At 56.9% G+C, this 26296-nt stretch overlaps 1 protein-coding gene across 4 annotated transcripts in view; it reads right to left on the reverse strand.

Moving 5' to 3' along the window:
* RBM19 (RNA binding motif protein 19) overlaps positions 1–26296 on the reverse strand; it is a 154796-nt gene that overhangs the window by 94337 nt on the left and 34163 nt on the right. For all 4 annotated transcript variants that reach the window (XM_045459499.1, XM_045459500.1, XM_045459501.1 and 1 more), the window contains exons 17-21: positions 21436–21608; positions 19555–19615; positions 16131–16210; positions 13539–13594; positions 10329–10445 (exon numbers count right to left, since the gene is read on the reverse strand). In XM_045459499.1, the coding sequence (XP_045315455.1) occupies positions 10329–10445; positions 13539–13594; positions 16131–16210; positions 19555–19615; positions 21436–21608 (487 nt within the window). The remainder of the gene's footprint in view (positions 1–10328; positions 10446–13538; positions 13595–16130; positions 16211–19554; positions 19616–21435; positions 21609–26296) is intronic.

A 26296-nucleotide genomic window follows, 5' to 3' on the forward strand; every position in this document is an offset into this window, starting at 1 on the left:
TATTTTGCGGTTCAGATGAACCGCGGTTCATTTAACCATTTGCCTGCTGAAGGACGGTCGGGTGGTTTCTGGGTTTTGGATATAATGAATGAAATGCTGTGTGCATCTGTATACAGGTTTCTTCCTCCCTCCCTCCTCTCTTTCTTCCCCTCCTTCTGTAGTAGCTTTATTGAGATACGATTCACATACCAGGCAATCCAACTATTCAATGGTTTCTAGCATATTCTCAGAGTTGTGAAATCACCACCATAACGGAGAAAATTTTCACCGGCTTAGAAAGAAGCCCCCGATCCTTGAGCTATCATTCTCCGGCCCCTCTCCCTATCCCTAAGTGACCCACTCATCTACTTTCTTTCTCTATTTATCTCCTCTGCACATTTCACTTAGATGAAACTATGCCATGCGTGGTCTCTGGGGACCGGCTTCTTCTCTCGAGCACAAGGTGTTCAAGGTCCAGCCACGGTGTGGGTGATGTCAGTGTGCATTCCTGTTCACGCAGGGTAACACCCCCCAGACCGCACATGGGTGGTCCACTCATCAGTGGATGGGCACGTGTGCAGGGTTTTACGTGCGCCTCAGTTCCCATTTCTCTGGCGCACGTGCACAGAGGTGTCACTGCTGGGTCGCATGGGAAGTGCGTGTTTAGTTCGGAAAAAAGTGCCCATACTCTCCCCGCGTGGCTGTACAATTTCATGTTCCCGCCAGCACTGCGGGAATGGTCCGGTTTCTCCGCAACCTCGCCTAGATGTTCTGATGGGTGTGTTATATATATTTACTCGTTGCTACTCTGAGCACAAGTCCGATCCCTGGGAACATCTGCTGAGGGTTGTCAGCAGTCCCCTCCCGGGCACGCCTGTGTAGGCTGGCCGGCCTATCTAACAGGATAGAGCCTCGCCCATGCCCCCTCCGAAAGCAAGCTGGCCCACGTCGGAAGCTGGGTTCAAGAGGCGGCCAGGCCACAGAGTGGTTGGGACACCTGGGACACCCGGGACTTGGGCCAGGTGACTCTGTCGAGCTCTGTTCCCCACAGCTGGCTAACACGAACCCTGGGGTCCACTGGGAACCCTAGAACTTCTTTCTAAATAAAAAGATGTTCGGCAAGGACTCCTACATCTGTCTTTGGGACACTCTCTTGGAGGAAGGATGGATTCCTTGGCGTTTTTTAGTCCCCGCCTAGTAGCTGGCATCATCTTTCTGAATGCAGCGATCCTGAGGGCAGGAGCCGGCCCGGCTCCCAGTAAGCCCAGGCCAAGTATTTGCGCACTGGCTCTAATGAGCATCGCAGACGCGGGGAATCTCACGGTGATGACGGCCGAAGACCGGCGTATCAAAAGAACTTAACACACGTGCCAAATGGGTACAGGAAAGGGTTAAGAAGGCGCATCTCTGTCCCTGGAACTTGTAGTGGGAGAGGCTGCACAGAAAGGGAGGAACAGGGAGTGTGAATCCGACTCTGCGACTTGCTCGGGGTTTTATGGCCGGGCAGCCATCTGCCTCGTGTGGCTCAGCTTTGGCTCCCGGGGCTCGTCGGGGGAGGAACGAGCGAAATCGTGAGCACTGGAGCACTTCAGGCCCTGGCAGCGCCCTCTGTAAGGAGCTGTGCAAACGGCTGGGGGGGGGGGGGCGGATCGTCACCAGCGCCTCCCTCCCACGGCACAGAAAGTGCCAGTAAGGAAATGTCGATGCAGCAACGTCGGTGCTGTGGCTGACATCCGCGGGGGAATCAGAGCTGTTCCCGAAGGGAGTGCTCACCGGAAGTCCCCAAGCCTGCACATGTGCTTGCACGGGTCAACTGAGAAGCGTGGCCGTGGCCAGTGGTTACGTGTGACCCATTACGGGCGAGCAAAGGGAGGCGCGGGGAGTGGGGCTGATGCCTCCTTCATGCTGCCCTGCCCCTCCCCCAGACGTGGCCCGTGATCTGCAGTCACTTAGGACCCTCGATGCCTCGAGGAGCTGTCCTCCACTCCTGTCTCCGTCACCGTCCGCACTAAGCCACAGCGGGAGTTTGCAAACGCACCCCTGCCTGCTTCCACTGCCGACGTCAGGTCCAAACCACGATCACCTCCGGCCCCTCACACCAGCTCTGACCCTCTTTTCTCAAGCTCTTTTTACAAGTGTAAGTCACCGACCACTCCCCCCCCGGCTCTCGGGGCGGTGGAATATTCTTTATTTATTATTCAGACACAAAGGCCTGAAGTGCAAAGGGCCGGGAACAGTCAAGGCAATCGGGGAAGAACAAAGACACCAGATATCAAGCTCTTACTCACAAAGCCACAGTAATTAAGACGGGGCGTATTGGCACACGGGGCAGACAAATAGACCGGAGGAGCGGATGAGAGAGTCCAGAAGCAGACCCTCACGTGCACGGTCATCTGATTTATGGCAAAGTCAATACTGCACAGCAGAGGGGAAAGAATGGTTTTCACAATAAATGATGTTGGGCCAACCGACTTGGGGAACGTACCTCGATCTCTACCTCACGCCATATGCAAAAACCGATTCCTGCTGGACTCCGTACCTAAATGGGAAAGGTCAAAGCTTTTGGAGGAAAACAGGAGACTATCTTCACGAGCCTGGAGGAGCCTCCTTGCTAGTAGGACATGAAAGGTTCTAACCACGAAGGTAAAAAATGGCAGACAACGTTAAAATTAAGAGCCCTCTGCTCATCAAAGGACACCATTAAGAAACCCACAGAACGGGAGGAGAGTGAGGGGCTGGCAACCATATACCCACCCCAGGACTTGAAACCAAAATACAAAAAGTTATGTAAGAAGTAATTAGAAACATAAGAAAAAAAAATGAGACAACCCGATTTTTAGAAAAATGGGCGGAAGACTTGAACAGGCATTCCACAAGAGTGGACCACATGCTCACAAGCACGTGACAAAACATCCGACTTCCTTAGCTACCAAGGAAGTACAAATTAAAACCACGATACAATGATGCCATTATACACCCACCAGAATGGCTAAGAGAGAAAGACACTACCAAGTGTTGGCAAGGACCCGGGGCAACTGGATCATGCAAACTGACAGTTTCTTTGGAAACCCGATAGAGAGATTTACTAGAGCTGAAATGTGCACATCCCGTGACCCAGCAATTCTACTCCCGCACAGACACCCAGAGGAATGTGAGCACGGGGTCACCAGAGCCGTATGCGAGGATGCTCGCAGAAGCGGTCTTTATTGGAAACAGCCAAAAACCCGAACACTACCCAAGTGCTCATCAGGAAAATGGATAAGCGTATTTCAACACATTCACACGACGGAACACCATACAACACGGAGGATGAGCAAATCATGGTAACATTAAAACACAGAAGAATCGGGGCGCCTGGGTGGCGCAGTCGGTTAAGCGTCCGACTTCAGCTCAGGTCACGATCTCGCGGTCCGGGAGTTCGAGCCCCGCGTCGGGCTCTGGGCTGATGGCTCAGAGCCTGGAGCCTGTTTCCGATTCTGTGTCTCCCTCTCTCTCTGCCCCTCCCCCGTTCATGCTCTGTCTCTCTCTGTCCCAAAAAAAATAAATAAACGTTGAAAAAAAAAAAAGTTGAATAAAAAAAACACAGAAGAATCTCACAATGGAAGATGTTGAGCAGACAGGACCGACACCAAAAGTGTATACGCGATGATGCCATTTACACAAAAAACCAAAAACAGGCAGCACAAATATATGTTTTTAGAAGTCAGGGCAGTGGTGGGCAGCAAGTGGGTGGGGCGGTGACTGGAAGGGGGCACCGGGCACGCTCTTGTCCTGTTTCTTGAGCTGGCTGCTGGTCGCACTTGAGTAACAAGTTGAACGACCATCCACAGCCCTCATCATGGCCCACAAGATCATGCCCCGTCCACTCTTCTCATCTCAGCATCGTCCCTCTGCTCACCCTGCCCGTTCCCCTCCAGGGCCAAGCTCATTCCCACCAGGGGCACAGCCGTGCCACCCCTATGTCTACATGGAGCTCACCCCTTCATAGCCACAGGTCCCCACGAGAAGGTCCCCTCCTCAGAGAAGGCTCTCCTGACCACCCTAAGACACCCTGTACTGGGCGAAACGTGCCCCCCAAATTCATGTCTGCCAGAGCTTGTGGATAGGATCTTATTGGAAATAGGGTCTTTGCAGATGTGATCAAGGTAAGGGGAGGTCATACTAGATCTGGGTGGGCCCTGAATTTAATGGCTGGTGCTCCCAGCTCAGTTAAGAACTCATGAATCAACGAATGAATGAATGCATTCACACCACCCTTCGAAACCTCAGCAAAGGGGAAGGGAGGGATGAACGGGCAGACCACAGAGGACATTTAGGGCAGTGAAAACAGTGTCTATGACACTATAATGACAAATATACGTTATTACACATTTGTTCAAATGCCCTGAACATATACCATCAAGATTGAACCCTAATGCAAACCACAGACTTGGGGTGAAAATGACGTGTCAACGGAGGTTCAGAGAACATAAGAAATTTGCCACTCTGGTGGGGGGGTGTTGATGATGGGGGAGGCTATGTGGGTGGGGGCAGGAGGCCTACGCAAACTGTCCCTTCCTCTCAGTGGGGTTCTAAACCTGAAACTGCTCTAAAAAGTACTCTTAAACCACAAAGACCTTGGCAGACCAGGAGGAGCAGGGGTGCCCCGAGGAGAAAACAGGTCAGAGCGAGGAGGTGGGCTGCAAGGACGAACACAGCAGCTCTCTGGGGCCTCATGTCTCAAGCTCAACGGGGGCCAACGGGGGCCAACGGGGCTACAGCTGTACCTGTAAGGTCTCCGTGTTTTATCAAAAGCGGAAGAAGAAAATACCACGTCTGGGTAATTAAAACCAGAAGACAATGCCCCAAACCTCTAGGGCGTGCCCCATCTCCGCGCAAGCCCTGTGGTTAGCTTAGTCTAGGGATCAGCAAACTTACCCCATAAAGGGCCGGACAGTCAGTATTATACAGGCTCGCGGGTCGTTCGGTCTGAGACGCAGCTACTCAGTTCTGCTGCTGCGGGGTGTGAAAGCGGCCAGACGGTGTGAGAAGGAGGGAGTGTGGCCGGATCTGGATGAGGGACGTGGTGGCCTCCATCTAGGGGCTCCCTGGAGGGCTGTGTGTGTGTGTGTGTGGGGGGGGGGATGACCTACGTGGGGAGAGACAGCCAGCCTCCTTACCCCCTCCCTTTCCGAAGGGAGGTTTTCTCTCTCCCCCACGCCCTTTCTCCGACCCCAAGGCTGCCTTAACAGAGCTCCTCCCCCGTGGAGCCTGGTGAACAGGAAGAGGCCCCATCCGTCCAGAACCTCCGAGAAGAGCAGACTACAGGGATCCTGGCTCCCTGCTTTCGGGAAAGTTACTGCGGACAACCAGGAGCCCATCAGGCAGTGATCCCTCGCCCGGGTGAGGGAGGAGGTCAGGGGAACTTGGCAGGCGCACTGTTCCGCAGCCCTCCCTCCAAGGTCACGGTCACCGCGAGAGGAAATGAGGAGGAGAGAGGCCAGGGACGACGGACCCCGTCCACCAAGCGGGCGCAACAGGTGCAGCGCGGACAGGAGACGCAAGCTGTGTAATTAAGGCCCCCGGACACCTGTTGGGAGCTCACCCATTCACACCCCGAGCAGGTGGTTCACACCTCTGAGTACAAAATCACCAAAAAGCGGGGGGGGGGAAGAGGCTCAGATGAAAAGCTCTCTTCACCTGTAGCCCGTAGCCGCCGCCCCAGCTCACCTGAGGCAGCACTTCCGCCAGCAGCTCCCACCCAACATCCCTGGCCCTTGGGGACAGTTTCAAGGGGGTAGGAGGGGCTCCAAAGTGAGGGAGACCAGGCGGTGCCACTGCAGAGCTGTGTGGCCCTGGGCAAACTCCCTAACCTCTCTGTGCCTCACATACCCTTTCCCTCAGCATTCCAACGAGAAAGGCTTGGCGCAGTTGGACCTGTGCGCTTAGCAAATGCTCACCTGTGTGCTTAGCAAACATTTATTGAGCACCCTCTATGTACCAGGGACCCGTAGACACAGCAGCGACCAGAGTGTCCAAGATTACAGTCTGGGGTGGGGGAAAGGGACACTGAACACCCACACGGGGCCACACGGGTCACGTGCTCCCAAAGCCAGCCGTGTGTGTAGGACCTCCTTCCCAGAGGATCACTGCCTTCCAGAACCCACGCTCAAACCAAGGCTGCCCATTGGGTACAGAAGACACGGGCGAGCCAGGGTCCTGCTAGAAACAGCCCCTGTTCCTCTCTGGGCCCCAGGAAACGGGTCCGAGAGCTGCAGCACACCGGGCCACAGTGAGGATGCACCGATGACGCAGGCGCCTGAGATGTGGCCGGCCCGGTGCCCCACGCCTCCTGGGTGCTGAGAGCATCACCACCTCGTTCTCCAGGGTGGTGCTAACTCGGGGCCATCGCTTGAAACTCGGGTGGGAACACGACCCGTCCGTCAAATCCCATGGCTCCGCACATGCGCTTATGCGTAAGGCGGGGGGGCCCTGAGCACCTGCTTCAATTGGGGTTCAGACTTAGGCCCTATCTGTGGGGCTGTTCTCGGAACCACCCTCTGTCCCAGGGACCTTCAAATCTAGGCTTTGCCCACACACATACACGTGCACACACACCTACCTCCGCCAGAGCAAACCCAGACGGGAAGGGAAGCCAGTCTACACCCTTCCTCTTCCGGAACGGATGCTAGTTTAAGGCTGTGCACACCACAGGGTGAGCCGGGGGCCGCGTTCACCCCCGCTCTGGCTGTGGGGTGAGGAGTCTGGTCCCTGCGTGCCAGCACATGCTTGCACGGTCCGGAGGATCCCCATTTGTCTTCTGTGTGTCCCTTACAGAGTAGAGAGGCCAGTGTCCGTCCCCCAGTACTGACTCTCTCTGGCCCAGGGCCAGCTGGAGGGGGAGAGGATCACCAGGCAGGAAGGCATACTCAGGGAAAGGAGGCGACCCAGTAAGAAAATGCCACAGGGGACCGTTAAGGGTCTGCAGTGCCATCGAAGACACCAGCTCTGTCGAGAGTCAGACCGGCCCTGGGTTCAAAGCCTGGTGCCCCCAGTTTCGTGCTATTTGACAATGAGCGCTAATGTTTATTAACCACCTACTCCGTCCCAGGCCCTGTATTACACTTTCCATAAGCAGACGCTCATTTAACCCTTTCAACAGCCCACGAGGCAGTCACGTGGTGCGGGAGCTGCTGGGTGCCGGTGGGGCCGGCAGATGGCCCAGTGGCGGGATCTGGAGCCGGGCAGCCCATTTCCTCCCTGGGAAACGGAGGCAACACCACTCCGCGGGGCCGTTGTGGGAAACGGACCTGTAATAACGCAGAGCCTGGCACAGAGGTCGGGCTCGGAAACTATACTTCACGGTAACAAACACATTCTTGCTGTAGCGTCGTCATAAATTACCCCAAATGCTACCAGCAGGGCTGCTGTTACCTGGTGCCAGGGGAAGCGGAGGCCCAAAAAGGTGGCAGGGGGGACACTGCTGTGTCCACTCTGACTTTTCTGAAGGGCCAGCCGTGAACCGTCCCAGATGATGATCCCATAGGGATCCGGATCCGCAGTGCCTCAGGGTACTGGATTCAAGGGGCTGTGGGGTGGTGTGGGCGGGGAGGACCCCACTGCACAGCTGGGGGCCCCCAGGAAGGGTGCGGGCAGGTGCTGCCCCGGGGTCACGTGCAGGGCCCCGGGAGGCCGGGGAGAGTGGGCGAGCTGCCGCCTCCCAGCAGGTGTGCTTGAGAACATGATCGTGCCTTCCCACGGCCCTACGCTCACTCCCGCGTGCCACAGGAGCATCACTGTCCAACTGCTGCCCTCGCTTTGCTCCCTGGTCCTCCCCAGTGAACTCCTCGGGGGGAGGCGCCCGTCTCTCCTGAAACAGCTGCCAGTACGACACCTAGGCCTGGGGCTGGTGCGAACGACACATTCGCGGGACAATGGTGCCACCGATGTGATCTAGGGGGCAGTGTCCTTCTGGACCCGGGAGGAGGACGACAGGCTGCAGAGAGCAGCGGTTCCGAGCCACGGCTCTGGGTCAGACTGCTGAAATCCCAGTCCTGGCTCAGCTGCAGGTTCTGAGCAGGACGCTTTATCTGCCCAGGTCTCCAGCATCCTTCCGGGTGCAAAACAGGTAACAAACAGCCTCCCTCCTCCACACGGCGGTTACGCAGCTTAAAGGAGACCCTGCACGGGGCAGACGCGCAGCTGGGGCCCAACACACGGCGAGGGCCCCATCGGAGCGAGCTGGGATTCTTGATCGCACCCGGCAGGACAAGCCCGCAAAACCCGCCTGCAAAATGGACCAGACTGGTTCCCCTAAAGCCCGAAATCCTCCCCTGGCTCTGACCTTTGCCGGCCGCTGGCTTTGTCTGAAATCGGGTCTGTGGTTTCCAGGACGAGCGGAGTTCCCCCTGAGAAGGCTCACAGCGCCCCCTGCCGCCCGCCACCGGGAACGGCCTCAACCCCCCAGCCCCAGAGCACAACAAAGCAAGGTGAGCCCTCCGCGGTGGCTTTCCGTTTCCAAGGGCTGGCGAAAGCTACCATCGGAACAATGGCAGGGGGAAGAGACACCGCGCATAATTACGTTCCGTGGATGCTAATTCCCTGTCTCCGCAAAATAAATACAAAACGAGAGATCAAACAAAGCGCTCTTCCCTTTCCGAGCGGATCTTTTGTTTCCCTGGGTAAGTGTCACCCCAAACAGGCTGCGGCACCAAGTGGAACTGTCATTTCGGCGGGATGCTATTTCCTGATCAACACGTGCTGTCTGCGGCAATCCTGTTTTGATCTGGCAGGTCTTAAATTGGACTCTCCTTCACAAGCAGGAGCCCGTTAAAACGAGCCGGCGTGCGAGGCTGAGGATGCGTACTCCTCTCCCTGGGTGCAGGGAAATGGAAAACGTCCCCCCAGGTCGTGACCCCACCTCACCAGGCTGTTACTGCCACGCAGGGGACCTGGGATCACAGCTAAGACCCCACTCCTCCGAAAACGGCGTCTGCACCAGAGCCAGCAAAACCACGTCTGTTAACGAACAGCACGTTCAGCATACAATTTAGAACGGAGGTGAGAAGGAGGGCGGAGGTGAGAAGGAGTTTTGAAGCAAATCCCGTAAATGGTTCCCTACTCTTTAAATCGGGTGAGAGGGCGAAGAGGTAGAGTCCCCCAAATATGGGATTTATATTTTGCATCCACAGTTGACTTCAGTGAGGTGATCTAATCAGTAAGATGCCGACTGATAATTCAAACAGGGACATAGCTCTCCGGGTCCTGCAGGCCCGGGAGCCCCTGGCGATCTGGTCCACCTGCCGTTACACTCCGAGGGCAAGACTGTCTCTCCCTGGGCCACCCAGCACCCCACACCCGGGGAGGGTCTTGGCTTTAAACATCTTCCTGCTACGCCCGTTCATAAAGAGGTTTGATCCGGGGCTTCCTTCTAGGTGGTACCTAACTAATCTGCAAGGCCGAACGGTGTAACGCATTAGCACAGGGGTTGTTGCAAAGTGGTGGCCCTTGGGCTCCATCTGGCCACAGCCAGACTTTGTCCTGCACTGTTTGTATTTTAGAAAGTAAATTAGTTGCCAGCTTACTCCCCCTAAAAATCTGGAATGCCGGTTTTTCTTTCAAAACATAGGGAAACTGGTCTGATTCAATCTGCCTTCCGGCACAGCATCACCACTGGCCTTCCTGCTGTCAGTACCTCGCCCCCCGCCTGTCCTTCCGGGTCCCAGTGCCTAGCGTTTCTGACCCTATGCTGGCATCTGTTGCCGGACTGCACTATTTATTCAGGGGATTCATCCATATTTCAAAACAGTCTCTCTCCGTAGACAGCGATGCAGACAGACAGTGGTGCCCAACTCTGGCTGGACAGTAGAATCCCCAGGGGAGCTTTGATCACAACACCAATGTCTGGGCCCCACCCCCGACCAACAGAATCCAACTCCACGGGGGCAGGGCCTGAGCAAAGGTATGTTTATGAAAGTCACCGGGTGACTCGAAAACACCATCACGGGTGGAGAGCCGCTGGCTAAACCCAGAGGAATGACTTGGCCGGAAGAGTTTCAGACAGATGCTGAGCCTCGGCCACCAGGGCCCCCGCCCCATCCTGCTGCGGGTGGGGACAGAGAACACCAGCCGCCCTCTCTTTCTGTCTCACCTCTGGGGGAGGAGGCCTGGCTGTTTCGAGTTTTCTCTGCATAGTGCTCACGGCGCATGAGTTCAAGAGAGATAAATCAAAGGCGGCCAAAAGATGACCTTTGAAAGACCACCGGGCCGGCCTGCGGTGGAGCCATCGAGGACCCGAAGGCCACCTGCCAAGGCTCCAGCAGGCTCCCCCCACCACATGCCAACCGGTGGACAGAAGGAGAGCTGCTCACCTGAAGAGCTCTCGGATCTCCCGGCTGTCGGCCTGGAAGGGGATGTTGCGCACCAGGATCTTTGAGGTCGTCTGCTTTCTGGGCACTTGTTTCTTCCGAGCAGACGTCAGAGCTGGCCTAGACGATTAGGGGAGAAGGTTCGAGTTATCTGGGGTGTGGGCAGCTGCTGGCCTATGCTAACCCCCTCACCCTCCCTCCAAGAGCTGATGTTCTTGGCAGGTGAGAGATTCAAGGAGTTGGGGTGGATGAGGCAGAGATGAAAAGGGGGAAGGCGGTCTCCCCTGGGTGATTCGGAGCATAAGCTCAGCACACCCGCCCATGGGTCTCTCCTGCCCGTCATCTGAGAGACGCGGGGGCTATCAGGGACTGGCGAGAGGAACCCTGAGAAGGGTGAGGCCAGCTCCTCACCCCATCCGGTGTCTACTGTCCCCTTCCTGTGGAAAGACCCCAGATGGCCCAAAGGTCTTATGTGAGACTTTCCAGTACACGCCCCAAGAGCCTCGCCCACAGGCCTGGAGCAGTTGCTAGCCCCGAAGACGGGCCAGGGGTGGGAGCGGTAGCTCATCCTGGGGTGCAAGGCCGTCTCTAACGCCCTCCCACTTCACCTGGGCCCCTGCTCGCCCTGGGCAACCTGCCACTGCGTCAAAGCGACGCGGGGTCGTGAGTGGGGAGTGAACGATCAGGGTGTGGAAGCCAAGTGGGTTGCATAGGAGCTGAGTGATCTTGGGCAGGTAATTTGGCTTCTCTGGGCCTCAGCCTCCTCAAGTGCAGAATGGGCCTAAAAAGAGTGCCGGCCTCGTCATACCGTTTGAGGGCCTGTCAGACACTGTGTGGTGCCCCCCATGGGCCAAACATTCAATAAATGGCAGCTGTTGTCATAAAGACGACCGTGTTGCCTCACTTCTCTCAGATCTGCTTCACGTCACCTCCTCGAAGGCCCTCCCTAGGTATCCCCATTAAAGCAGCAACGCCCCCCCTCCCCCACCCCCAGTTTTGCTTTCCTTTCTGGCACTCACCACCACCTGACCACATATTACATATCGCTCATGCTTCCCTTTACTGTGCTGTCCAATATGGTAGCCTCAAACCACATACGGCCAGTTAAGTCTACGTTAAAGCAACAAAATTCAAAACTCAACTCCCCAGTTGCTGGGATAGCCAGCCTCCAAAATGGTCCCCACAGATCCCTGCCTCTCGGTATTCACGCCCTTGGGCAGTCCCCTCCCGTGCTCCATCAGGCAGGTCTGCGTGACCAGAAGACCGAAGCAATGGTGACTTCTGAGACCAGGTCATAAACGACACTGCCGCTTCCTTCCTGCTGTCCTTTAGGTCACTCGCTCTGTGGAAAATGGGCTGTGGTGCTGTAAAGACCCTCATGCAATCCCAGGGAGAGGCCAACGGGATGAGGAACTGAGGTCTCCTGCCAACAGCCATGTGCGGGCGCCATTTTGGAAGCGGATCCTTTAGCCCCAGAGGAGCCTTCAGATGAGACTGCAGCCCTGACCAACAACAAAACCTCCTGAAAGACTTGGAGACAGAAGTACCCAGCTAAACTGTTCCCAAGTTCCTGACTTTGGAAACGGTGAAATAATAAGTGTTTGCTGTTTTAAGCTGTTTGGGATACTCTGTTACACAGCAACAGATGACTAACACAACTGTACTCCCCACCTTTACGTGTTCAAATGCCACGTGAGCAAGTGGCAGCCATATTGGACAGCACAGATGTGGAACATGATCGAAGAATCCCACTACTGTAGAAGATTCTATCAATTACGCTGCCCTAGACCGTGACCACCACCAGGAAACCCCATTCCTGGCACCTGGGCAGAGTATCTGGTACGCAGCGGGCTTTCCGTAATTTGTTTGTTGAATAAAAGGATGACTAAATCAACACTGGCGAGGGACTGAAAGCTCGTGAGATGACTTTAGCTTGACTCCTTGGAGACGGGGAACGGAAAAGACAGATCGCCACTGTTGGCTGAGTACTCATGTGCAAAGCACGTTCTAGAGGCTTCATGCACAGCCTCTAGTTAGCACATACTAGTTCATAGGCAAAGTCAGCCACCCAAGGTCACGCAGCTCCTGGACTAGAACCCGAGGCCATGGGGCTCAATGCCTGGTGCTCACTGTTCCATCCCAGCTCAGGAGCCCTTCCCGTACCGGGCCTTCTCCCCGAGGATGCTCCCACGGCACAGACCGGGTGGGCGAACAATACCAGAGGTGGCCAAGGGCTGGATTCCCAAGTAGCATTGAAAACAGAGAGAAGGAAGAAAAAGCAGCAGCTGGAGGCCAGGCAGCAACAGCCAATCTGCTCAACGACCACAACAAATGCCCAACTTGCTGAAAACTACCAAAGAGAGATCTTAAACCAGCCCTAGGACTGTTAGAGGCGGTTACTTCATCGCCCGGGGCTGGTAGACGATCATGACAATGACAATAAAAACAACACTCGTGCTGGGCACGTCACGTGCTGGGCACTGTTCGGGGCATCTCAGGCGTATCGGCTCATTTACACGTGCAAGTGGGTAGAAGCGTAGGCACAAAACTAAATCTTACGGGGGCGCCTGGGTGGCTCAGTCGGTTAAGTGTCCGACTTCGGCTCAGGTCATGATCTCACGGGGCGTGGGTTTGAGCCCCACCTTGGGCTCTGTGCTGTCAGCCTGTCGGTGCAGAGCCTGCTTCAGAGCCTCCATCCCCCCTTTTCTCTGCCCTTCTCCCGCTTGTGCTCTGCCCCCCAAAAATATTTTAAAAAAAACCCAAAAACTAAAACACTACTTCAGGAAACTGGTCACCGGGCAGATTGGTCAGTCTCCAACTCTTAACACTGACTGAATCTCTTTCAAATTAACTGGAGGCTGTCTCTGGGCTCCGGTGTCCAGCTCCAGGAAAGAAAGCCCCATAAAGCTGGACATCAAGGTTTTATCGCTTCTCTGGCTCGTCCAGAGCACCAGCAACTGGCAATTCTTTGTTGGTTTATTTATAACACCAAGATGAGCAGAATGTGCTGGTTCCTCCCGCTCCTGCTCCTCGTATTACGACAAATGTGCATTAAATATTTATTCAAAGGACTGGAGTGGTCCCAGTTCATCACAGAAACAGGCCTCGGAGCTGGCAAATGGGACGTCACCTTAATCAGGAAGACGATACACCAGCCCCAGAGCAGAAAGGACCCGCCTGGAGGAGAGCAGAGAGGGGGCAATGAAGACTCACTTCGTGGCTCGTTCCGAGATCCTCACTTCCAGCTTGTGGCTGTCCACGATGTGACCCTAAGAGATAAGACCACACAGCTTGTCACCCTGTCTCCCCGGCAACACTCGCCCACACCGCTGCTCTCCAACAGAGCGGGCGTCAGCGGAGGGGAAAGGAAACTTCAGAGGGGGGACTATCCCCGGGCAGCGGGGCCAGCTGGAATCAAGGACAGAGAAGAGTTTCTCCTGGAGGTGGCTCAGGCCGAGCCCAGACAGCAGCTGGTGGTCACACAGACCCAGCCTTCCAATGCCCTCTTGAGCCATGCGTGGGCCTTGGCCTTTATGCCAATCAAGGGGCACCGAATTTTCCATCGTTTGTAAGCATTTTTAGGCAAAGCAAGCCCCTTTGGTCCGGCTTGCAGCGAGAGTTCAGGCTAGACTGTGTGCTTAAAAAAAAAAAAAAATTCTAAATCGCAGAGGAGGTGTAGTGAAAGCTAGGCTCTCACGGGGGTCCCTTAAGGCAAAACTGGCGTATTAGCAAAATTACCCTCGACAATCCCTTAAGTCTCCCATAAGATACAGCACGGGTAGTTGTGTGTAAACGATTCTTTGTGGCAACGTGCACACATGTACGCACACAGGGAGGTACGGAACGCAACACGTGCAAGGTGGAGTTGGACAGAATCTTGCATTACGTGGCAGAGAATGGACCACTGGACGTGCAGAGCCAACGCCAGCTAAATGCCTATGCGGCACCCGATGACAAAGTTGGACTGCCAGCGTCTCTTTGAAAAACAACACACAAATCAAATGCCAGAGAGGCGCCCCACGAGGCGTAACTGGCTGAAGCTAAGAAGTGGCCGCCCTCTCGACAGGGCACGAGCGTCCAGCTTTTGCTCTGGGTGATGATGCCCCCTCACTCCCTCACGCTGCCCACTGGCCCCCAAGGGTGTCTGGATATGCAGCCCTGGTAGACAGCAGAGCTTTCCAAGAGAGCGGAGGCCCCGGAGGCGTTACTTCCCCGTCATCCTACCCAAATCCAACTCGGCCCTTCGTGAAGCTGCCCTGAGCCAAGGGCAAGGTCATTAAAATCCTACAAAAACCATCAGATGAACTAAGCGCCCGGTTATGTTTCCTATACCCCCCAGGGCCTCTCTCCTGTGCCAGAAGCTCTGCTGGGACAGGGCGGGGGCCCCCTATGGGCGCCCTTCCCACCCTGAGAACAGCCCAGCCGTGCCTGGCCCAGGGGCACCTGCCAGAGAGAGAATGAGAGCCGGGTAAGGTGAGCAGGCTCCCATGCACGTGGCCTGATTCAGCTCTCCTTTACCTTCACGCCACCTGGCCTCAGGCCAGGCCTTCTTTGTCCGGTGCGCACAGACATAGGACATCTGGAATATGGCTTAAAAGGGTCCCTGGACCCCCTGAAGCTCTTCCAGGGACTTGGGTCTAGAAGCCTGACTTACAGGCACGGTCAGGAGTGCTCGGCCTGCAGAACGAGGGGTCAGCAAAGACGGCAGGGAGCGAGTGGGTCCGCAGAAAGAAGGGAGGGCACTGCTCCCTGCCCGCAAAGCCACCAAAGGGCCTGGGATGTGTGGCATCAGGGAAGAGTGTGGAAGACGCGGTCTCGGGCAGAGGCCTGCCTCACGGGGGAGGAGCCCATCCCAGGCCGTGCCGCTCCCTGCAGTCCCAGCTCAGCTCCCCTCCTGCTCCAGGCGCCCTGATCTGATCCTGCACTTCGGGCCCAGCAGGAGGTCCCGTTCTGTGTGGAGTCCCTGTCCTAACACCTCGGAGTCTAGTCCCCTTGTCCTCATCTTCCCTGCCTCCGCCCCGACCCAGGCCAACACCCTTTCCTGCCCGGACGACTCCGTGGTTTCTCACCTGCCCCACTGTCATCCACTCTCTGCACAGCAGCGGGAGAGACCGTCCAGAAGCATAAACCAGTCCCTTCCCCAAAGTGCTCCAAGCCTTCCGACAGAATCTCACTGCCTTTACACCGGACTCCACGGTCCTTAAAAGGCTGACAAGATCTGGGCCCACACACCGTCCACTCCACACCTCCTCCGGTCTGCCTCTCAAACATACTAAGCTCATTCCTACCTCAGAGTCCCTGCCTCAGACCCTTTGCACATGCTGTGTATGCCTCCTAGACTGCTTCCCCTCTAGATCTTTGTGTAGCTGACTCCTTCTTGTCAATTAGCGATCAGCTCAATGGTCACATCCTCAGAGAGGCCTCCCTCACACAATGTAAAGTAACCCTCTCTGCCCATCACGATGCCTGCTTTATTTCCATCCAAGCACTTCTCGTGACCTGGTCTTGCGTATTTATTCAGAGATCCGCTCTGCCAGCCTCCCCCAGATCGGGCACAGAGCTGTGGATTCGTGAACGCACTACCATGACTACAGAGCGCTGAAGAAGATTCTTAATTTTTCTTGGGCCACAGTGCCCTGGAGAACTGGAGGAAGTGAGGGACCCAAGAAAATGTGGACTTACCCACATTCCCGCTAACTTCAGGAGTGTTGACAGGCCGGACCCCCGCCCTCCACCCTCCCTGCCCCGGCCCCCCCCCTCCCCCCAAGCACCTCCATGGATCTCAGCTGAAATCCCCACCCTTACCTGGAGCTGCTTGAGAGCTTTCTGGGCCTGCTCCGGCTTCCTGTATTCCACGAACCCAAATCCCATGGAGAGCAGCTCTCCTAAAGGAGAGTCAGAAAGAGAGGTGAGGTGGGGGGAGCAGAAAGGCGAAGAAAGAGCGCGAACCCAAGGGCAGGGGCTCCGGCGGACCCCTAGACGTCCCCTCTTTGCTCCCTTCCTCATACCCCATTTCGTTCCCAAAAAGATTTTAACTCCTGGTGTCCCGTTTATTACCAGTCATCTTGAAGAATCAGCCAACGAAGTTATATAGCCGTCACCTGAGGCCCAGCTGACTATTAATTAAGAGATGATTGGCATGATAATTAACTTCCTAATAGAATTCCGCCTTTGGGAGGGAGCAGGAACGAACAGGGATGACCATTGCTGTGACAAGCTGCACAGTCCCTACCTAGGCAGTCCCCTGCTTCCACACACAATGTATGCGACGGATATACACATGAAAGTCAAAGGCACCAGAGGCTTAAGTCTTTACGGGTGTTTCTGACCATCCAACGACGGCTGGTCCTGGGCTTCAGATACCAAGTTCGGACAGGGAGAGCGGCTGAATTCTTTGAACCTATCTGGCCCCCCACTTCTAGGTAGTGAGGCGCAAGGGTTCAGAGAGCGAGGGAGAGCTCAAAAGCATCGGGGACGTTTGCTTCCTGACTTTAGATGCGTGCGCGTTACGTACCTATGTATCATGTGGACGGCGGTGGGGGGGGGGAGGGGGAGAGATTTTACAGGGCGTGTGTCTAATTACATCCTGTCCTATGTCACAGAATGGGACACGTGCCTCCTCCCCTGCATGTCATGCAGGTATATTCATTTTTTCACAGTGGAGCTCAGAGGACTGGCTCGAATTTGACGGGTCCAAAGGAGGATCGAGACTCGTCACCTTCGACCCACACAACAGTCCCTTCTTCGCATCTACCGTGCGGTTTGTGAGACCCGAGCCCCTCCCGGGGCACTGCTTGCCCGTGTTTCCATTCACAGCCACGTGCTATCAAATGGGGCCCCCGTGCAGCAGGAAACCCCGTGCGTTGTCCAAACACGGCTCTGTGGGCCACAGAAGGGAGTCTCTGCCCGAGCGGGCTGTTGGCTGCCAGCCAGGGCCACCCTGTGACAACCTCAGACACCGGAAAGCTCTCCCTGGGAGACTCCAGGCCGAGGGTGGTCTGTGGGGGTCTGTGCACACGGGATATTTGGAGGGCGCGGAGGAGCGTGTGAAAGGCAACTACAAACAGTCAAGTCCGTCACCCGATCCCTGACGCTGAGCGGACCCATTCTCTGCCTGGCTCCTACCCTGGGAGCCTGACCTCCACAGGCTCCCTGACCTTCTGGCTTCCTGTGGGGTGTAGCCAATGGGAAGCCCCGATCTGAGACTGGCAGGTGGAGAAGAAAAAGTTGGGGGTCCGGCTTCCTCCCACGTGCCCCCCAACCTCCCCGCCTCGGCGTGGTTCTGGCCATGCTGGCGGCTTCCGTGATGGGTGACGCCACTCCCTCCCCGCGGCCCTTGGGGCTCACAGGGTTCTTCCCGCTTGACACTCCCCTCTGCCTCAACATCCCCCGTGGGTCCCTTCTGCTCAGCCCTCACCATCGCATCTGGCCCCGTCCTTACAAATGTCTCCTCGACAACCTGCTGACGGTGCTTTCCACGGCCTCCTGCGGCCCCCTCCCTGGCACACAGGCGGCCGAGTTCCCTCACACGGTGATGGATGGATGAGCCCTGTCGAGCAGGGCTCTCCAACACGGGCTTTTAAGTGTGGGTCGTGAGAGGTGCCCGCAACGCGGATGGATCAGGTAACTATTTCCAACATAACGCTCCACAGTGCTCCTGAGGGGCGAATGTGGAGGCGGGCTCCACCGTGGCTGACCGCGGAGAGCGGCATGGCGACACCGTGACCCACGGGCACAGCGGGGGGCAGCTCTCCTGGCCCCGCTCCCGGCCTGGAAGTCAGGGGTCGCCTCCTTTCCCGAAGCCGGGGGCAAACCGAGCCTTCGAATCACTTACTTGGTGCTTAGCTGCCTTTCTTACGTCCCAGACTAGCCCTGCGGCCCCTGGGGAAGGGGTTGTTACGGTCTGAACTGGGTCCCCCCCCTCAATTCCTGTGTCGAAAGCCTAAGCCCCGGCATCTCAGAATGCGACCTTATTTGGAGAAAGGCTCTTTTACGGAGATGATCAAGTGAAAAATGGGGGCGTGAGGGCACCCAGCATGTGTGGCACCCTTTCAAAAGGGGAGGCATCTGGACACAGGACAGGCTCGGGCAAAGGGAGCCCCCCGTGAGCATGAAGACCACCGCCTACAAGCCGTGGGGGAAGGCCGCAGCAGGCTCTTCCCTCACGAGGAACCACTCTGCCGAAACCTCGACCTTGGACTTCCAGCCTCCAGAACTGCGGGACGGCAAACTCGTGTGGCTGCAGCCCCCTCGTTTGTGGCGCTCCGTGACGGCAGGTGAACACAAGCACCTCCTGAACGTCTGTGCCACGTGTGTGCTTCAAACCTTCCTGCCGTGGCTTGCCCCCGCTTTCGGGGAAAAGCCCAGACGCCTCTGCAGGGCCCAAGAGCCATCCTGTGACCCGGCCTGCCTTTCTAAGGGCATCTCCTGTGTCTCCCTAAAGACACGCAGGGACGGTGCCCTGTGGCAGCAGCCCCTCCGGCCTCCTTCCTCTTTGCGCCTGCTCCGGCTGGCCACCGCCGTCCCCACCCACCAGCCTCACGCTGACGTGCGGACGCCAGTGCTGGGACCCGGCCCCTCGTCACCCTGCGCTGTGCCCCACCGGCTCATCTGTGTCTCAGGTCACGGCTCTGACTGACTCAGGTGGCGTCCCTGCAAATCTTGCCCGACGGAAGGGAGGGGACTGAACGGCTGGGCAAAAGGAAAGGCGTGTGGCCTGTCCGTCACGCGCAGGAAGCCGGTGCTGGAGAAGGGACATGCGGGGAGCAAGGGCCCGAGCCAACAGCTGAGGCCTAACGGGGAGATGAGGGTGTCTGCAAGGCACAGACACCCACAGGCCGGAGGGGGGGGGGAGCTCTTCTGGAAGCAAAGAGGGAAAGCCCAAGCCTGGTCTCCTTCCTGCTATTCTCTACGAAACTTGCGGAGCCCAGAGGTCCCGGGAGGAGGGAGAGGCTTCTGCTACTGGACAGTGGCAACCCTGGTGGCCCATCAAATGCCGTGAAACCACGGGCCAGTCCAAGGAGGCAAAGAGCCTGACGGGCGCGGCTGCCCCCACAGGACGCTGGAGTCTCCCGGGACAGAGAAGGAGGGCCCATTTTAGGCGGGACGCTGGGAGTCTGAGGGGGGCAACACTTCGGACCAGAAGAGCCGGCGGTATCCCTGCCCCTCCACCCAAAGCGCCGGGCTCTTCTGGAATCATCCTTTCCGGATGCGGTTTCGTAAAGAATACCTGTCTTGTTCTTCTTCTTGGAAACAGAGCAGCTCTTCACCATTCCCACTCTGGAAAACACCTGGAAAGGAACGTCAACGTGTATCAGCAGCACGTCCAGGCTAATCCTGCAACCAGTGGCCACGTATGTGACCACGGGCCCCAAGAGGGCTGTGAGTCCTGCCCGGCTTGTGCTTAAGGGGCAGACATTTACACACTCTCTTAATCCAAGCGTCAGGCACTCGGATGATCTCGCTTGTCCCAAGCAGATCTCTAAAACAACTCCGCGGGAAGATTCTCCCGACATCCCCATTTTACAGATAGGGAAACTGAGGCGCAGATAGCCCAAAGGGCTCGCCAGGGTTGCGCCGTTAACACCGGGATCCACGTCCAGGCGTTCTGACCCGTAACTCGGGGCAACACGAGGGGAGCCCTGCGGGCTGCATACTGTTTCTGACAGCGCCTCCAATGGGCTGGTGGCCCTGGGACTGTGAACCGGCTGGAGCCCAGTCCTCGCATCTATCCGGGAGGAACCTGGACTGCATCGCCTTGGCCGGGACTCCCCGTTCCAGAAGTCCTCACTTCTTGAGGACGCGCCTAAGTCTGAAGCTTGGGTGCATCTTCCGGGGAAAATCGATTCCCGATGACAGTCCCGTCCCGGACCCGGGAGAGCCGGCAGACCGGGCACGAAACACAGACCGCAAGCCGCACTGCCCTATTTGCAGCGAGCGTCACGGCTGGTGCGTGCCTCTTCACAAAAGCAAACTCACACCGAACCACAACAGGCCCGGGAGCGGCCGGTGCAAAGCCCAAGGCTGGGTTTCTAGTTGCTCGGTCTGGTCAATCTTTGCCCTGGAGAGGCTGCTGTGTTAGCCCGGGGCCCTCTGCCGTGGCCACCCTTCTACCTGGCAAGAGGAACGGCCACATCACAGAGCCTTGGCCAGATGGCCTCGGAGAGGAGGCTCTGACCTCGTCTCCCCCAGAGAGGAGACGAGTTTCCCAGTCTCCCAGTTTCTCCCTCCAGATGCAGGCTGGCCTCCTTCCCACCCAGCAGCCACCTTCCGGCCTCTGGGACTCAGTGGACACCGTCGTCCCCTCTCCTGAATCTATCTGTGGAATCTCGGAACTCAAAAGAACTTTTAGAAGTCAGTTAGTTCAATCCTTATGGTCATCCTTTTTTTTTTTTTTTTTTTCCAGAATCAATCATAGTCACTGCTGATCATCACTGATTTATGCAGTTAAAAAAAAAAATGTGCCAAACCCAGGTCACAGAACCAGAGAGCCTTCCTGTAAGCGGTTCTCAGACCCGTGGGGGGAGCTTGCAGACCCTAACCTTTTGGAACTGGAGGCCCCACTTGCTTGTCTCTGGCCAATTCCTTCCGAAGGCCCCCCAACCCCATTCAGGGCAGGCCCCGCTTGGTGCTTCCCAAACACCTGCTTGGAGATGCCCACCTTTTCACCCTCTGCCTCCCTCCCGAGAATGCAGAACCCACACCCCAACCAGGGGTTCCGGGCAGGACTGTCCCTCATTCATTCCTGTGTCTCCCGCATGCTCCCGTCAGGCAAGGAGGTGGTGCTAACGTTTGCCTTTGGGTAGTTAGCCCCCCAGAGAAAACCGGGGCGGGGGGCTCTGTTTGCTGCACGCACAATGCTAGCACCGACGACACCCCCTTCCGTGTAGGGGGGTGTCCCTCCCGGCCCCTCGGCTGGTCTGGCCACGGCTCAGGTCCCCTGGTGAGGTGTCCACGGGACAGCCCCACAGCCACGTCAAGTGGCCGGCTGCTGGTTGTCCAACACCATACCAGCACGAGCCACGCGCATAGGCGGAATCAACCTGGGCGCCTCGTCGGCGGACGGCCTCCCGGGCCCACGACCCCCGCCCCGTTTGTAGCCATCACTCACTTCCTTCAGGGTCTCCTCGGTCGTGGCGAAGTTGAGATTTTTAATAAACAGGGTACACCCGGGGGGGCTCTCCTCCTCCTCCTCCTCCTCCTCCTCTTCCTCCTCTTTCGCTGGAGCGTCCTCAGCTCCTCTCTCTGTTGGCTTTTCACCTTCCGGGGTCTCGTTGTCTGGCACTGGGTCCCCCCGCCCCCCGCAAAAAACACAAATGCGTTAAATGTGAAATCCCTTAAATGTCTAAGCCCCAGGGCCGAAAGCACGGAACGTGCTAGATCAGAGGGGTTCTGCCTCTGGGCGGCATCAGGAAGGGGCCCCAATTCCTAGCTTGCACTGGGTTCCAGCAACTCTTAGGGGGCTGGGGAAAGACGGGGAAGGGGTGAGGCTGTCCTGCATCCTGCCTCTGGCGGGGCACTGGGATGCCCAGCCGGATGCTCGGCCAGTTGCGCGTCTGACTCTTGACTTCAGCTCGGGTCACGATCACATAGTTCATGAGTTCGAGCCCCGCGTCGGGCTCTGCTCTGCACTGGCAGCGTGGAGCCTGCTTGGGATGCTCGCTCTCCCTCCCTCTGCCCTTTCCCCGTTTGCGCTCTCTCTCTCTCTCTTTCAAAATAGATACACTTAAATGCAAATTTAAAGAAAAAAGGACTACGAGACACAGACCAGAAGCCTGAGCCTTGGACTAAGCCGTGTCAATTTAAACTTCAAAATAAACTGCTGCATGAGCTGTTTCACTGAACCACAAACCTCAAAACAACACGCGGCCGAGTTCTCAAACTGAAACACGACTCAAAACTTCCAGAAAAATGACAGAATACAGAACGGGAGCAAAAGTTAGAACCCTCTAAATACCCCATGAACCTAAGAGATGTTACGTTCAATTAAAATTCCCAATATACAGAACTTCAGGGAGCCACATATATCGAGCACGCCTCATCTACCGCAACAAGACAAGTTCAGAGTTATACCCAACATCGAAAAATAAAAAAAAAAAAAAAAAAAAAGAGACACAAACTACTAAGTACTGATAAATAGGACCCTAGGAACAGTGCTACCAAAGGCTGGGATGATACGTGCTCATTAAAAATAATGTTTGCTGGGGCGCCTGGGTGGCTCAGTCAGTTAAGCCTCCGACTTCAGCTCAGGTCATGATCTCACAGCTTGTGGGTTCGAGCCCCGCGTTGGGCTCTGTGCTGACCGCTCAGGGCCTGGATCCTGCTTCCAACTCTGTGTCTCCCTCGCTCTCTGCCCCTCCCCCGCTCACGCTCTCTCTCTCCTTCAAAAATAAATAAACATTAAAAAAAAATTAAAGAAAAATAATAAAAAAAATGATGTTTGCAAAGAATGTGTAATGACACAGAACGATGCTTATGATATAAAAATTATGAGAGAAATTAAGATATGAAACAGTAAACAGTCTAAGCCCAATCACATTCTGTCCACACAATTTCGGGGCGCACACACAGGGAGGCGATGCTGGAAGGGGACACAGGATGTGCTCCGGGGTGTTTCTGGAGGCCGGGATCACAGAGGGCTGTCATTTCCGTCCCCCCAGCCCTCTTGCCACGTATACTCAGAAGGAACAGCATTTCAGGAAGAGGGAAGAGCAGACACGAGGTTGTGTATGAGCAGGCGGGTATGTGTGGCCGCAGCTCAGGGTCGCCCAGGGGTGACAGAAGCCTCGGAAGACCGAGAACAGCACTGTGACCTCTGAGAAGTCCTGCTATGAGGAAATGTGTCCGGGTCGGTCCAACCTCCCCGAGTCACGCGATCAGGGTCCATGGTCACATCCCACCTCCGCCTACAAGCTTCTGGACCTCCTCCTTGGGGCAATTTCCTGGGGAGACTGAACCCCATCCCGCAGGTCCCTCAGAGCAGTCATGAGACTGCGCCCTCGCTCCCGGGAGGTTCTGAGCAGGTGGCCCATCCCTGTGCACAGAGCCAATCCTGGCACAGGCCCCAGGGAGGCCGCTGTGCGTGCTGCCTCCAGGCTGACCGACACAGCCCTCTCCTCCCGCACACCTGCACTCAAACAGTCCAAGCTCCTTGGGGTTCAAACCCATCCCCTCGCTCTCACGCCAAGTACCCACACCGTCTCCCGTCTGTCTCCCCTGCCCCTTCTGGGCCGAGCTTAAGGCCCGCGGGTCCTGATTAAGCTTCAACCGCTTTGTCATAAAACAACCCTTTCAAGCCCCGATGGTAACGGGAGGCGGTGATGATGTTGTCTGTTTAACATCAATTGAACAGGCAGCCTCTGCCCCTCCCACTCCCTCGGAGGTGAACCCGGAACCCAGACCCTCGCTCCAGGACAAAAAAGAAGACATCAACCCAAAGGCTCCTCCCCTACCCGGGAAACGAACACAGTTTACCCAGCAGGGGACTCCGTGGTGTGGCCGGGAGTTCAAAGCAGAGCAGGGTGGACAAAGTGTTGCTAATGACGGGGTGGCAAAGCTATGCAAAGAGGCTCAGCCCTCAGGTTCTGCACGAGAGCTTCGATGGGAACGGAAACCACGACCTTCCGCTGGGAATGACATTTCCACCCCGCTGGCTCTCCTTGCACTCCCCATCTTGGAGATAAAAGCGGGGGCCAAGGCAGGCCGATGAGACCCCCCCCCCACCACCACCACGCACCAGGTGCTGGGCTCGATGCTCCCGGTGGACCACCTCGTTCATGACCACGGTAGCCACACCACAAAAAGTGGGCGGCCCGTGAAAATGCTGGCGGCTGCTGCACCTGAACCCGAAATCTTAGGGACCCTCAGGCCGGGGGAGAGGCTCACGGAAGGCTACGGACCTTCTTTTTACAGAGGAAACAGCGGTGGGGGTGGCGGTGGCGTCAAAGAGCGGCGACAAGGGGCAGGGGCAGGAGCTGTGATGCTCGGGTTGAGGGAGGGCGGAGCTGCACTCACGGTAGGCGGAGCCCGGCCACGGGGAGTGGAAGACCGAGGGGACCGTGGGGGCGGCCAGGACCTACTTCCTCCCTGGGCGTGCAGCGGCCTGCCTCACCGCCTCCTCCAGCTGCTCACGGGCCGACCAACGGCCCTGACCCCCGACGTCCAGGAAGAACGCCCGGCTTCGGATGAAAGGCGTGATCAAACGTGGCCCGTCCGTTCTCCAACAGCACGGAAGTGTCTGTTCCTTCTCTAAACCTTTGTGTCTCCAGCAGCCACCTGCCTGCACCGCTCACTGCCGCGGGGATGCTGGGACAACTAACGAGACAAGGGCACCAGTCTTGAGATCTACTGAAAATGGGGGGGGGGGGGGCCTGGAAAAATCGAGAAGGGGGCCCACAGACGAGCCAGGAAGCACCGAGCTGTGGAAAGCACACAGGCATTAGGAATGAGTGACCTAGGTCAGAGTCCCGGTGATGCCAGGCGCTATGGGTGTGGCCCTGTGTGACCGGCGTGACCACCCCCTCAGCATCCTCAATCTGGAACACGGAGCTAAACGTGCACACGCGTGCACACACACACACACCTGCAGTCTGCTGAGTCGTCTGGAAATACCAGTGGCCACTACTCCATCCACACACAGGGTCTCTGGGCCCAGGCATCGTTGCCTCTCGTCTGGATGACTGAGTAGCCTCCTCGATGGTCTCCCCAGCACGTCCCACCTTGTCTGTCCCCTCTCGCCCACTCCAGCTGCACTGACCTCTGTTCTGACGCGAAGCCTGCCAAACCCAGCCGTACCACAGGGCCTTTGCACTTGCAGTCCCCTCGGCCTGTTGTGCTCCTGTCTTGTCTCTCCAGGCCTGGCTTCTCGTCAGGTCTCAGGTCAGTGTCCTCCCCTCAGAGCACTTCCTGTCCACTCCAGCTCCAGGGGTCTCCAGCCCAGGCCTGGCCATCTGCCAACACGTTCCCCTGGGCTCCTCGACTCAAAGCCCTTACTCCATCATGAAATCACCTTATCTGAGTACTTCTCTAAGTCCCCAGCTCTCAGGGGAGCTCCTTGAGGATGCGACCACGTCTGACTCAGTCACCACTATGTCCCCGACGCTGGGCCCAGAGCAGATGCTCCAAAAATATCTGCGGATGATGAGTATGCCCAGCACTTGGCATGTGCCTGGAACGCAGGTGGTGCCCTGCAAATGGCACTTAGTGTGACTGAGAGGAACTGCAGGGTGGCAGCTCAGGGCACAGACCTCGGGGCCGCAGCTCTGGGAGCATCCGGCTCTCTCCGGTGGCGCGACCTCACCTAAGTCACTAAACATCTCTGTGCTTCCTTCTTGCGATCTAAAGCAGGGAATGACTACAAGAAGGCCCACTCAGAAGATGATCACGAGGCCTGTAGGAACAGTGCTTGGGCCTATGGTGATCTAGAACAGTCTCATCGGTCTTAACATCACCCCAAACGCCCACACTGCACACACTGCCTGGCAAGGCCTTGATGAGAAATCTGGGGGGAAATGTCCTAGGCCCCGAACCCTGAGGCCTGCAGCCAAGAGAGAAAGACAGTGGCTGCAGGGACCCCACAGCTCTCTCCCTGCAGGGCGGGCTGCCTGCGCCACAGTTCGGAGTCTGGGGAACTGCGTCCCCGCTGGCCACCTCCCTGAGAAGGGCTCCCGCTCCCCGAGCGGCCAGGCCAGGCCCTGCCGGGGCCCGTGCCTGCATCCAGACGCCGGGTGCCACGGCCGGGAAGCCAAAGGTCGTTTCTGAAAAAAGCACTTCTGCTCCGGGCCAGACTGAGGAGACAAAGACGAGAAGGAAAAACGAGATACTGCGAAACTCAAACAGATGTTTGCCAACAAAATCACCAGGAACCAGAGAAAGAGGAAAGCAAGAAAGGAAGCAGGGCTGGGCCAGAGGGTGGGGGGTGCACGTGAAGGGGGAGGGGGTAAGGATTTAAAAGCAAGGTGGGCTGGAGGGGG

This window comes from Leopardus geoffroyi, chromosome D3 (assembly GCF_018350155.1).
Source record: "Leopardus geoffroyi isolate Oge1 chromosome D3, O.geoffroyi_Oge1_pat1.0, whole genome shotgun sequence".
Lineage (NCBI taxonomy): Eukaryota > Metazoa > Chordata > Mammalia > Carnivora > Felidae > Leopardus > Leopardus geoffroyi.